Below are 14,510 nucleotides of genomic sequence, written 5' to 3' on the forward strand. Positions count from 1 at the left end.
AAGCAAAAGTCACTCACGCCACACACTCAAAATTCTGCCTTCACTCTTGCATGTGCTATGGACTTCCGTCTCCCAGAGACCTAAGGGAACAGACCTATTTAAAGACTCCACTCTTTAGACTACTCTTAGCTGTTCCCACCAATTACAGCCCATGAGGGAGCAAAGGCCACCAGCCAGGGAAGACAGATGTCCCAGACGCCCTTTGGGGATGAGCGAGAGGAACGCAAGCAGGTGTTTGTCTCTGAGCCTCATCAGCTACTAAATGCTGGCAAAGGAAGAAGAAGAAGAACCGTACTAGAGAGGGAGGTGCTGGTGGCTATAGACCAGGACTGGGAATCACAGAGCAGTGATTAGCTGCTGCAAGGAGAGCTACCTTGGGTTTGCCCATTTAAGCAGAATTTTCCATGCATGTTACCCAGCCTGTATCTGGGTCGTTATCCACCCGGAGCACAGTCACCTGGCATTCAGAGTGCTGAAGGTTTTTCTCTCACACTCCTCCAGTCCCACTGATTTGCAGCAAATGGCCATTGTCATCTTCCTTGACTTTCCAGTCCTTGTAAACTTACTGGCACTGTAACTATATTTCAAATCTGTCTCTAGTCTCTGCTAGCTGAGCCTTGACCATCTCTCATCCCTGGTTTTGCCTGCAACACCCTAAGCTGTGTCTACACTTGCATTCCTCTTTGGAAAGAGGCACGCAAATGAGGGAAACTTAAAATGCAAATGAGGTGCAAATTTACATATCTTGCACCTCATTTGCATACTATTATTTGGAAAGTGCTTCTTTCCAAAGAAGAAAAGCAGTGTAGACATGGCTCTTTCAAAAGTAAACCCCCATCTTCAAACAAACCCTTCTTCCTTAAAAAAAAAAAAAAAGAAAGAAAGGGTTCTCTCAAAGATGGGGTTTACTTTTGAAAGAGCCACATCTGCACAGCTTTTCTTCTTCCAAAAGACGCTCTTTTTAAAGAATATGCAAATGAGATGTCAGATATGTAAATCTACATCTCATGTGCATGTTCAATTTCCCTCATTTGCATGCCTCTTTCCAAAGAGGAATGCTAGTGTAGATGTAGACTAACTGACATTACTTAGGTACGTCTATGCTTACGGGAAGATTGAAGTGCTGGCAGTCGATCTTCCAGGGTTCGACTTAGCACGCTGAATGCGGAAGCGCTAAATCGAACTCTCATGATGCTGCCCTTGACCCTAGTACTGGCAGTCACGAGGAGAGAGGGAAGTCGACGGAAGAGTTTCTCCCGTTGTCCTCTCCCTGTGTGGGCAGGGGCAAAAATCGATTTTAGATAAATCAGTTCCAGGTACGCAATTCTCATGGCTGGATTTGCGTTCCTAAAATCGATTTTACCTCCTAGCGTAGCCTGGACTTAGTGCTACAACTTGGCTGTCTCCCATGTTCCTGGACGGAACTGGCTGAAAAAAATTAAATTTCTTTTTTTCAAAAAACACGGACGCATGTTTGCAGGATGTTGTGCGGAAAGCAGCCCTGCCTGTCAGCCAGCCTCACCCCAGCATTGGTAGACAGATGCTTCTGTGCGTCAATACGCTTCTTCTTCATCTTCAGTTTCAGAACCACGCAGTTGTACTCCCCAAGTGCTCTTTCCCCTTCTTCTCAAGCACTTGAAATCCTGCCCACGAACCCTTACCTGTGCTGTGTCCAGGAATGCCCAAAGATTACCCTGCATGACGCAGAAGCAACCTTAAGATCCAGTAAGGGGTCATTCCAACTGCAAGAGAATCCATTCTAAAGCTGCCTCTTAGCAACAGGGAGAAACTGATCAAAAATGTAATAATAAGGAAGCTACTTGACTTCAGACTACAGACTGAACCTTTCTAACCCAGCACTCTCTCATCCAAGACTTTCCATAATCCAGCATGATTTTAGTTACCTGGGCAACCACTCATCATGGGTGTGGCCAAGTTCCCTGCAGTCCCATAAACTTTGTTTACAGCCACCAGTTCTGCATTCTGACCTGTTATTTAGCTGTAAGTTACCCCTAAATATCTTCTAAGAGCCCAGTAAGCAGTGGAAATGTTGGTAATGTGTTAGACTATATCGACCTCCCATGGTCCAGCAAATTCTCTCATTTGGCTCCAGTTGAGTCCCGAGGGTGCCGAACAAGAGAAGTTCAACCTGTAGTAAGGACTGGATGAATAGAATGCAGCTGTACGAGGGCATTACTAAGAATGAGGAATGGAGACAGCGTGAAATTCTAGCACAGGCGAAATCAAGGGGAATTTTGCAATTGACTTCGTTGGAGCCACCATCTCATCCCAGTGAATAAGGCCCGGTTGAAGGAAGTATTATCATGCAGAAAGCAGCTAAGTCATCCTAAAAAACAATCGCCATTTAAAGAAAAAAAGCTGCTGCTCCTGCAAGGCTTCATAAAGGGTTGTTCGAAGAGGAGGACACAAAATGATGAAAAATCTATCTACATGGAAGAGTGGAGTGGCGAGCATGGAAGAAAAGTGACATTCAGGAATGGCCAGTTTCCAATAAGGGCTACGATAATGGACCAAGAGACTTTTATAAATATATCCGGAGACACCGTGTCTGTGCTCATGCCCTGTGTTCCACGTGTGGGCAGTGGCGGTGATGGGGGCAATAACAAATGAGAAAGGAGACCCATGTTCCCAGCAGCTGAGTGCTTGGGTGGCCACCCAGGAGAGACTTGGGTACCACCCAGCTGATTGGCAGAGTGCCCACAGCGGGTAGCATGTGTTTCTATTGGTGGTGCACATCTCCATGTGCCTTGGTGCAAATAACAAAATTTACTCTGCACATGGATGGAAAAAAATTAGAGGGAACATTGAAGGTGACCAAAATCACTCTGCATTAAACTAGCTTAGAGGTTCTCAACTTCCAAGAAAGAGGACACCCCTTAGAGGGAGTGTATCTGCATCAGCATCCCCCAACTCACAGGGCGTGTCTACACTTGCATTCCTCTTTCGAAAGAGGCATGCAAATGAGATAAACTGAAATGCAAATGAGGTATAAATTTGCATATTTGCACCTCATTTTGCATATTCTAATTTCGAAAGAGCTTCTTTCGAAAGACGAAAGCCAGCATAGACGCTGCTCTTTCGAAAGCAAACTCATCTTCAAAAGAATCCTTCTTCCCTTTATTTAATGGGAAGAAGCAGTCTTTCGAAGATGGGTTTACTTTCAAAAGAGCAGTGTCTACGCTGGCTTTCTTCTTTCGAAAGAAGCTCTTGCGAAATTAGAATATGCAAATGAGGTGCTAAATATGCAAATTTATACCTCATTTGCTTTTTCAATTTATCTCATTTGCATACCTCTTTTGAAAGAGGAATGCAAGTGTAGACACACCCACAGTGTATTAATGTGTTATACATACTATAAGAACAAGAGTTGGTAAATACTGATACAGGTATACTCTGTCTCAGGCGTGTCCTCTTTTTTGAAATTTCAAGTAAGGGAACCCTACCCTGGGGGTACACAGAGATCCAGGGGGTACATCCTCTTGGCTAGATACCTGCCCAGTTTTACAACAGGCTACATTAAAAATTACTAGCAAAGTCAGTACACACTAACATTTCATACAGACAATGACTTGTTTATATAGCTCTGTAAACGATTCCCTGAAGTATAATATTTATGCTCCAGTTGATTTATTTTACAATGGAATGATAAAAATGAGAAAGCCGGCCATTTTGCAATAGTAGCAATGGGCATTTTCATATTTTTAGGGCAGATTTTGCAAGTGGGAGCTTTTAAGCAAGATGTAACTTGGGGAATAGTCACAGACAGGTAGCCACGTAAAAGGAAAGAAGAGGTACTAGGGGACAGGAGCTGAGGAAACGCTGTTCTAAGTCAGCCATAACTTGGGCATACGCAAGAGAAATCAGACGTCTGAAAGGGGCAGGGCAATCTGGAAGGGTGGGGGGTGGAACACTTCTAGTTCTCTCCCACAGCCGTGTTTGGGAGCTTTGCCGCTAACAGCCACAGGAGCAGAGTTGGGCCAACACAGAGTGTGTTTGACAAATCTCCGTTTAAATTGACGCCGACTCAACTAAGGTGAGAACCATGAAGGAAACAAATTGGGATTACTGGGAAGCTCTGATCCAAACTGGGAGAAGAGCAGGGGTGGGCAGACTGAGATGACGATGAGGAAGCCACAAGACTGCAAGAAAAACCAGAGAGAGATTCAAAGAAATGATAAAGACCCCGTTCTTTTCCGGACATTGCCTGGACACCATGGACGAAGTCAACCCCAACGCCAAAGGTTTATCATGTCACGTTCTCCGCGGCAGCCCTGCACTGAGGTATTTTTAGCCTGCAAGTGCATTTTTTAGAGCGCTCACTGATAAAGAATGCACCCGCCATCCCACCCTGCCTCCCACATGATGGTCTTTACATCTCGTATCAGCATGGGAACCAAGATAGCCTCAGACATGGAGAGCATCCAACTCTCAGCTGGCTCGGCCCCAAAGCACTGCACTCCCTCTCCCAACCTGGGGAAGGAGACAACGAAATGAGACCATGGTGAGAGGGAAGCCTGGCTAATCCCCTCACCATATTAGACTCCCTCCGGCTGCAAGCTGTCACCACTCATTCGAGAAAGGGGATTATTTCCCTCCCAAGAGTACACAGGGCTGGAGGACTTAGCAGCACTGAGAGCTCACGGTGTTTCCAGAGGCAGCGGTAGGTAACACAGGGCAACACTGCTAACTAGGGAGCCAGTCCGGGCTGTGATCTAATGGATTCACTTCACAGGGTGGAGAGAGAGGTGGAGCTGCAGAATGCAGAGCAAGGAACGACCTAAAGAACACTCCCAGAGCCTCCTCTTTCCCAAGGCTGCATCCCTTTCCTCTTAGCTCAGTCGCCAGTGCTAAAAGCTTAGGGAAGGGCTCTTATTACTTTGGGTATCAAGTATCAATACGTGAATAACAGTCCATGCTTGGTGACAGAAGTCATGGTGACCACTTGGTTACAATGAGATCCAGGTCCCCAAAATTGTATCCATTCATGGCTTCAAATTGCCCATGCCCCTCCAGACAAGGTGGCTGAAAACCAGGAGGGCTAAGTGGGTTCCCTGAGTGGCTCGATACCCCAGGATGATATAAAGGAGAGAGTAGTAGTCCTCTGGCGAGAGAGGATCTAGGAGGTGAGCTGAGCGGTCCTGAGGGAGGAACCTGGGAGCAATTAAGCCTGGGGGAAAGTTTGATTTGAGCTTTTTTGTCTTATGAATCAACCCCAATCCCAGGCAGGAAGTGGACGTTGACTCTACACAATGGGGGACTTTGTTTTTGAGCCAGTTGGGAAAGGCACTTACGTCGTCCTTTTCACCTGTTTTTAAAAAGGACTCTTCTGTGCTCTGAACTCTGCTCTGGTTTGAGACACACACACACAGTCCCCTGATTTTAATAGTGAGTCCAATCCAGCCTCCTTTTTAACGTTTGCACCTGCAACTTTACAGACGAGCAGTTCTGCACCTAAGGTTGATCAGTAGGTAGCAGAGCGAACACAGGACAACCGGATGGTCCAGCTTCCATATGCGATAGCTGCCTTGGATCAACCTCCAGTGGACATGCCACAAAAGGTACCACAGCTCATCATTCAAGAACCTGTCCAGGAGAGGTTCCCGAGAGTTGGTAGGAACCATGGGCACGACGGGCACAGCTCCCTTACCTTCCACAAACCCCAACACAGACCAAAGGGTATGTCTGAGATAAAGAGGCAACATGCTGGTCTCTGAAGTCAGGATAGAGGGGCCTTGCGGGAGAGCAATGGAGAACACCAACGAACCAGCTTGGTGCTATGCCATTCCCCCTTAGCCTGGCATTTTGCTGGGCGGCACATGGCAGGGGAAGTTTTGTACTGAGGAAGCGAGTCGGTATGAAGAAGCATCAGTCCTACCGTTGGCATCCAGCTCCTCCTCCAGGCTCTGGATGTAGACGGGGGATTTCTGTTGGATAAAGTACAGGAGCTCGATGGAGTTGGACATCCAGAAGAGAACGTGCTGCAGGTCCGGGAGCAGGTCTGTGACCGTGAAGCGGGACAGGGATCCGGGATCCTGTCTGGTGAGACAGAGAGGACAAGAGGAGAACTTCAGGATCCTGTCAGGACAAAGGCGGTTGTAGTTTCCATCTCTGTGCGCACAAGACCCTTGGGCTACGGGAACGGTTTGTGCCTCTCTCAGAGGCTGGTGACGCAGGATAGTCAGGGCAGGAATGGATACAACGCCAGCACAGGTAGTAGTCTCCTGCGACTGCCTCAGTGCACCTTTCCCCAGCAGAGCTGGCAGTTTCAGAACAAGCACCAATGTGCCAGCACAAGAGCTATGGTCTTAGAAAAGCAAACCTGGACCAAACCCAGTGGCTGGCTTCCTCGGGGGCTCATGGGAGGGCTCCGTACCCATGCTGCTGTAGCTGCAAATCAGCAGTGGGGTTCCAGCTCCCTGCAGTCAGTGAAAGTGCCACAGCCCAGCTCCCACACGCTGAGTCTCAGGGATTTGCTAGCCACAGCTCTACTGATAGGGTTGATTAAGCAACACAAGAATGAACCAACCCCCTGTACACAGCCCCAAACTGAAGAGGCTGAGCTATGACTGTAACAGCGGGAAATGCTTATCTTTAGCATCTTGTGATGTACCATAACCCCATGAAACTCCTTAGCACCAGCCCATCCAGCTGCCCTGGAGTTCATACCTTCACTCCTAGTTATCAAATGGTCAGAATAGTAACAGAGAGGGAGCCGTGCTCGTCTATACACTATCAAAACAAAAAGCAGTCAAGTAGCACTTTAAAGACTAGCAAAATGGTCGATTAGGTGAGCTTTCGTGGGACAGACCCACTTCTTCAGACCATAGCCAGACCAGAATATTGTATATTGAGTATATTATATATAGTATATTATATTATAGTATAGTATATTAAATACAGTATATTGAGTCTGTTCTGGTCTGGCTATGGTCTGAAGAAGTGGGTCTGTCCCACGAAAGCTCATCACCTAATAAACTATTTTGCTAGTCTTTAAAGTGCTACTTGACTGCTTTTTGTTTCAAATGGTCAGAATGTGCCTCACTCCCTGCAGCTCACACTTACCCAATGGGAGCTCTGTGCACAAACAGGGGCCAGAGAAAGGACAGCTCAGTGGTTTGAGCACCTGCCTCCTAAACTCCTGGTTGTGAGCCCAAGGCTTTGGGGGTGGGATCCGGAATAAATACATTGGGGGCAGGGGAGAAACTGCCAGATATGGTGATAGGTCCTGCTGTGAATGGAGGTGACTGGACTCAATGACCTCAGAAGGTCCCTTCCAGTCCTACTAGATAGGTAGGTCCAAGTTTGCTGCTCTTGGACAGATGTATTAAGTGCATACATAAGGTTGGAATGTAGCCCACAGTACCAAAGAGTCTGTTGGACTCAGATCCCCCCACTGCTTCAATACCCATACTCTATGGGGCCATTACCCTTTGCAGGAAATAGTCTGCCCAAGGCTCCTGCTCTTGCCTATTTGGTTAGTTTTAAGATGACACTCCTGAAATCTAATAACCTCCACAGGATCTAAGATGGACACAGGAATGAAGTCTTCTAAAGAGAGTAGTGACTCAGGGCCTTGTTTTTGGGATGGCCACACTGAGATACCTGCAAAGGGTGTGGATTTTCAGAAAGTGCACAGTGACCATCTCAGCAGGACATCAGGCTGTCTCAGGTGCCTCCAGCTCAGCACCCAAAGGAATAGCCACTTTTGAGGACTTTGCATTTAATATGAAGACACCAACAATACCATCTCAGTTTGGGGAGCGTGGCTGGCTTCCCAGCGGCTTGGGAAAGCTGGCACTGCTGGCACAAACAGCAAGACTGCAAGTGTGCACGAGTTAAACACATACAGTACAATTACACATGAGAGGAGGAAACACAACCCTGCAGAGTCAGGTGTTCAGGAGTATTTATCTACTAATTTGGCTCATTTTATGTTCGGAAAACAGTGTGAGGAAAAGTAGGACAACACCTGGCCTCTGGGGGAAGTGCTGGGGTTGGATCCAGCATAAACACAGGAAGAAGGGAGGCAATTAACTCAGTCAGGGTGCGGAAGGTAGAGCACACATCCCCCTCAAGTCTACATGCACTAAACCCTGACTGCCAGGGAATCACATGACCTCAGAGAATGCGTGTGCAGGGGCCTGGTGTAAAAGTGTACCGGGGGCTGAAAGGCAGCGTGGCCTAATGGCTAGAGAGAGACTCAGGACAGCTGGGTTCCATTCCCAGCTCTACCATTGACCTGGTAGATGAACTAGGGTGAAGTCACTTAAAACTCTCTGTACCTGTTCTCCCAATGCTTTGTCTACTTAAGTTGTGGGGGATTGTTGTTATAGGTCAAGCGAGCCCCAAAGAGCCACTGTGAAATAATGAAGGAAAAGCTCTCTTCACCCCCCACCTCTGCTTTAAGGGCTTTGATGGTTTTTTGACAGGGCTTTCAGTGCTGTCACAAATACTCATGTCAACGCCCGTAGGTGGACATTATCTGGGACCTCTGGAGCTTAGTGCAGGAGCCACTGCAGCAGGAGCTGGCAATCCCCGGCACGGGTGCCAAGAGCAGCACATGAGCCAATTTTCATTACCACACAAGCAAGGAGCTCAATCCCACCCCTCCTCCGCCCTGCAGCCGGGCGCTTGCTCAAAGCCATGTCACCTGTGGACTAACAAAAGACCAGCTCATGCTACCCACCGCCACCTACACAGTAAAGCTCCACCTCCTTGTTTATGAAGGAAGCTATTGTAAGTAGGACTATTACTGACTTTAAAAGCGATCACTGGCACTCGGGCAGTACGTGGAGACCGAAAGGTCCAATTTCAGCCCTCCGCCTCGGAAAGGTTGCTGACCCCTGCTCTACAGTTTGAGCTAAAAGCCCACTGACCCTCAGCCACAACTGTAGAGGAGACTCATTTCTCTCTCTCTGTGAGCGGTCGAGGTGCCACTGCATGGGACAGCAACCCGCACCCAGCAATCATGTGGGCTCCATTCACACTCCACTACCTAAGGCCGTGTCGGGCGACCTGCGGCCTACGAGCTGCATGCAGCCCACTGAAGCAGTGTATGTTGCCCATGAAAAATTTTGTTCGCTTGTTCCCAAGCACAGGGTTGCCACAGGCCACTGGTTTCCTTCCGTCTCGGTTTTGTTTCCTGCCGGGATTGCTAGCGTGACACACACCTCAGGCAGGAAGAGGTGAAGTGAGGGGTGTGCTGGTGGCAGACAACGTTGACGGCAAGCGCCCTGCTCTCCCCCGCATCCAATCGAAGTGCTGCTCCGGCTCGATCGGATGCGGGGGAGAGCAGGGCGCTTGCCGTCAACGTCAACAGCCCGCGAATTCTAGGCACGCAAGGACTATCCTAGCCTGGGCGACTGTTTTGCTGACCACAAGCTTGAGGCCCACTGAGAGGCAGGAGGGCCACTCCTGCCGCCCACTCACTAGCCTAGGTTGCCCGTGGCTGATCGAAGGGCACTTTGAACCGTGGTGGCCCTTCCAGGTTAGAGGACACATACTGGTCCTAGCTCTGATCTTGCCAGCCTGCTAAAAACCGAGCACAGCCTGGGTCGCTGGAGGGTGCGGGGGGAGGGGGGGGCAGTACCTGCACTCTGGGCAGCTGGCTCCTCCCGCTGCTCTCGCCCACTTTTAGCATGCTAGTGTGATGAGAGTTAGTACTAGTATGTCTTCTTGAGCTGGAAATCACAGCCCCAGCTCCAAGCGCAGCCGTACCTCACCGCCACGTCTGGCTGCTCGCGTTTGCCTCCGTACTAACCGATGGTGGGAAAACGCAACTGCAAAATCAGACGCTGGGCTAAGGCTGCTTTACAATGTGGCCTCCCATTGCTTTCCACACCACTAGTGCATTTGGGGTTTTTCCAGGGCGAAGACGTGGTGAAGCCAGGAGGCATTTCTGCTAGCCGTCTCCTGGCCATAGTACAGCAGTGACCTCCATAGGGCGCAGACAGCAGGGCTGCTAAGCTTCACGTGAAGCAAGCGGTGGGACTAAAGGGCTGTTGGGTTCTTCATCAATATCAAAGTCACCCTCCAAAAACTGCTTCATGTGGGATTGAAAAAGGAAAATGCTCAGCAAAGTCAAAGCCATTTCATTTCTATCTGGAGCATTTTTGAACCTTTTTCATATCTTTTGGAAACAGAAGAGCCAGATGTGTTCAGGGAGGACAGGTCCATCAATGGCTGTTAGGCAGGGTGCGCAGGGACGGAGTCCCCAGCCTCCGTTTGTCAGAAGCCGGGAATGGGGACCAGGGGATGGATCACTGGTTGATTCCCTGTTCTGTTCATTCCCTCTGGGAGACCAGGCACTGGCCGGTGTTGGAAGACAGGACCCTGGGCTAGATGGACTTTTGGTCTGACCCAGTCTGGCCGTTCTTATAGAAATGTTGAAGCAAAATGCAAACCAAAAGCAAATAAAACATTTGAGTTTCTCCAATTTTTCTGTTTGTTTTTCAAAATGAACAATCACTCCCGTCGCCTCAAATTCACAAAATGATTCCGTGTCACTGAATTTGCATATTTCAAAAAAAAAAGGTTGCGCAGGAAAAATGTCATCCACTTCTGATCTACAGCCCACACCGAGATATGTGCAAAACCATCGTACTGAGCCAGGGCCTGTATTAGTAACACTGCTGCCTTGGCCTAATTCTCTTTCCAGAACTTCCCTCTTGGTTAGTCCAAAGGCAATGTCTCTCCCTGTAAGTGCAGCTCTTTCTCTGCACGTTAGAGGGAAGGAGTGGGGTGGGAGAGAGGCAGAGAGATACTTACTGCTGGGACTGCTTTTCCGCCAGCTCTTTCGTTTTCTCCTAGGAGGATGGGAAGGAAAAAAACCACATGTGAATAGAGACAGGTGCTCTCTCTCTTCTCTCTCACACAAACACACACGCCCACACCCACACCCACACAGAGGGAAAACAGTACAACCTGCAGAATAACCTGCTTAGGATAGTTTTGTCAGGGGCACTGAGTGAGCTGGCTGGGAAGGCAGAGCAAAACATTGGCTACAGTGATTTTATTTCCTCCTAACAAACTTATATTTAAAATGCCTACTGTAGACGTACTCCAGATTTACTGCACTTTCTAGCAACTGCAGCGGTTCTGCATAGACAGATAAATGAAAGGAAATGCCGCCCAGATGCTATGGTGACAAGCACGCTCGAATTGCCTTTATAATTACAATATATGGTGCAAGCCCACAAAAAGGAAAGGGACGGGAGAGAAGAACTATGCCATTGCCTAGAATATAATTATGCAGACATAGCCTTCTTGCTCATTACGCTGTACAGTAGGCAGGTGCTTATTGCAGGGTCCGATGCCCACTGGGATTACTGTGTATGTCTGACTGCACCCAGCAGAATTACTGTCATTCAGTTCCAATCTGCAGCCCAGCACTGTGGGTTTATCTACCTGTACTCTGCCCCCTAAGCTCCCCGCTTCACTACCGCAAACCCATCTGCACTCATATTAGCCACCACGGGAGTGCCACTGCCATTCTAATCACAGTGTTTTCCTCAACCAGCTCAGAGCAGGGCTTCACCGGCTTAAAGCACTGGTGACCGTTTGCAACCTAATCTGGGTAGCAATGGTAAGAAACAAAGCCTGGTATAAACAGGGCCAGCATGGCACAGCAGGAGAACGAGGCAATCTCCAGCAGGGGAGGAAAGATGCAAACACTGTTCCACTCTGTTAAAACAAGTGCACGGTCCCCTCTCGCCCTCTGTGGCAGTTAGGTAGTACCTGCTGAATGGGGCTGCCCGGTCACTGGCATTCCTGCCCGGCGACCAGGCAGACCGACAGCTAATGCAATGACTGCAGCAGCCTACAAAACCAGACCTATCTCATGCAGCAGCAGCTGTCCAAGCCAATGCACCCTCTAATTTTGTCCCATTATGTGTGGAATAAATTTTGTTATGTGCACCATCGGTAGAACTCACAGGCTGCCGGCTGTGAGTTCTGTGGGCAGGCTGCCAATCAGCTGGGCAGCACCTGAATCTCTCCTGGGCAGCCGCCCAAGCGCTCAGCTTACAGGGAACACTGGTCCAAATCCTTCCACTCAGCAATCAGGCTGTACTTCCTCGGCCATTGACAATGGCTGTGAATGAATGGGCATGATCAAGCCAGGCAAGGAGCCACCCCATCTAACGTTGTTAGAGCTAACGCAGGAGGGGCTGAACATCAACCATTCAATGAGGATTTGCTCTTTCTTTGCACCTTCCCACCCCAGCAATAGACACCAGTCTAACTCCCCGAGGAGCACCGCCAGCCCAAGCCCCCAGGATCTCTCAAACCTCTGGGGCAGGGGAGAGTCAGGAGCTCGGACTGATGGACAGGGTGCTATCCTCAGCAATAGGCCCTCACAGCAATTTTCCCTATAAGCTGAGCAGCTGGGTGGCAGCCCAGCTGATTAGCAGAGCACCCACAGCTGCCTGCAGCTGGCAGCATGTTTCTATTGGCGGTGTGCATCCGCACAAGTGCCGGTGCATATAAAATTTATTCTGCCCTTGGATTGAAAAAATCAGCAGGAGCATTCAATGCCCGCCAGCCTCTCAGCATTACATGGGTGCAGCGGTGCGGCTCAGAGCTGCTACCCCTTCTAATCTAGAACTGTAGCTTGGCCAGACATCAAGGCGGAGCCTCACACGCAGGGACTCAGAGCCTGATGGAGAAACGGCCACGCGACAGCGAAGAAGGGTGGTGATTTTCTCTCTTTTACGGAGCCTAAAGGCACCCCAGCCCCTGGAGCTGCCCATGTGGCCTTTGGATGGGCAAAGTTTGGGTGCTCCACCATAGGATTCAAGTTCACAGGAGGTGTGGGTTAGTGCCCTGTAGCATGCCTGGCACTCATACGCCCTCTAAGCTTTTTCCATCCACGTTCGGAATAAATTCTGTTATGTGCACTGAGGCCTGTGCGGATGTGCACCGCCGACAGACACACAGGCTGCCAGCTGCGGGTGCTCTGATGATCAGCTGGGTGGCACCGGAATCTCTCCTGCCCACAGTGTACAGGGACACAGCCTGGCACGACCCCCTGTCGCCCGACTCCCCAAGGAAAGCTCGCGGACTGACCCACACTGTCCTCTGAATCATTTTGGCCGACTTGAGCAGCAGTTGGCCGAAGGCGCCTGGCTCAAAGCTGGTGGCGGAGTGCTGGATGCAGAGGCACAAAAGGAAGGCCGGCGTTAACTTGTGATCGTCACCCCCTGGCTCGATCAAGGTCATGATCCTTCTCACCAGCACGTCCTCAGCAGCCCTCTCGAACTCCAGCTGCAGCCTCTTCCTGGCTGGTCTGCAGCCGGGGGTCGGGGAGGGCCCGTGCTTTTTGGAGGAGGGGCCCCTTTCTCTGAGCTGGCTGCCGCACATCTTACAGGTCAGGGCAGCCTCGGGGTCCGAGGCTCGCTGCATCAATTTCAGCCTCATCAGCGTCTGCGCTGGCAGCAGCTGGGCCTTCCGGGGGTCCTTGTAGAGAAGCAGGTAGTAGAGCCCCAGGGACAGGAGATCTCCGTGCTGCAGCACAACCGTCCTGCCCACTTCGGAGAAGTTGACAGACACGCTGGCCCCCGGGATGGGCTCGAGGATCAGCTTCTCCTCGGAACGGTGTCGGGAGCGACTCGGCAGCTTGAGCCTCCGGAGGGTGCAGTGAAGGGGCAGGATGTCCGGGGCGAAGAGGCTGATGCTGGGTTTGCTGGACTGAGTCCGCTGGCCCACTGTGTGCTGCCCGCAGTTCAGCAGGTAGACCAAGCTGTCCTAGAACGCAAGCAGAAAAACAGGTTGCCAGGCAGGCGGGAGCCGTGTGCGGCTGCCCAAGTTTGCACAAGTCTGATAAGCCGGCAAGCCATGAAAAGAGCTTTCTCTCTCTGGCCACTCCTGGACTCCCTTGCCTCTTGCAGTTCCCCGGGTGCCCACTGTACACATTTTGCACTGCAGCGTTATTTTTTATTCCAAACACTGCAGTGCTTTCCCGAAATTATAACAGGAGTCGGTGTAGCAGTGACTCATGCAGCAGAAGAGGCATGCTACAAGAGAAGGACTTGGAGCAATTGGCATGCAATGACTCAATTTAACAGTGCAACTGCTACGTAACTCTACTGCAATTATCACATCAGTACATATACACCTGCTCATACATGTGGTACCATTCCACAGCTAACTGTGCAACCCGCATCCCTCCCATGTAACTACAGCTCAGGGGGAAGGTTACCTACTTCCTCCGAAATGAAACAGCCGCTCCACTAGGATGAGTGCCTATAACTAATACCAGAGGTTAACAGTGACTTTTGGGTGTGTGGAGGCAGAATGAGTAAACTACCGTTCCCAGGATGCATCGCTAAACGAGCAAACAGCTGGAGATATGCTGACCTGCCCCAGCGATCATCTGCTAGTTCGCAAACACTAACTGTATGTCTTCACCATGTGGAAGATTGACCCAGTTGCTCTTCCAGGGTTTGATTCTGAGTGCCTAGTAGGGATGCGCAAAATCGAACTATCTGAGG

The 14,510-nt window shown here is 49.9% G+C and overlaps 1 protein-coding gene across 7 annotated transcripts in view; it reads right to left on the reverse strand.

Annotated features, from left to right (window-relative positions):
• RADIL (Rap associating with DIL domain) overlaps positions 1-14,510 on the reverse strand; it is a 76,934-nt gene that overhangs the window by 24,638 nt on the left and 37,786 nt on the right. For all 7 annotated transcript variants that reach the window (XM_075010471.1, XM_075010472.1, XM_075010475.1 and 4 more), the window contains 3 exons: positions 13,087-13,764; positions 10,789-10,826; positions 5,897-6,057 (listed from right to left, as the gene is read on the reverse strand). In XM_075010471.1, the coding sequence (XP_074866572.1) occupies positions 5,897-6,057; positions 10,789-10,826; positions 13,087-13,764 (877 nt within the window). The remainder of the gene's footprint in view (positions 1-5,896; positions 6,058-10,788; positions 10,827-13,086; positions 13,765-14,510) is intronic.

The sequence above is a fragment of the Carettochelys insculpta genome, chromosome 16, assembly GCF_033958435.1.
Source record: "Carettochelys insculpta isolate YL-2023 chromosome 16, ASM3395843v1, whole genome shotgun sequence".
Lineage (NCBI taxonomy): Eukaryota > Metazoa > Chordata > Testudines > Carettochelyidae > Carettochelys > Carettochelys insculpta.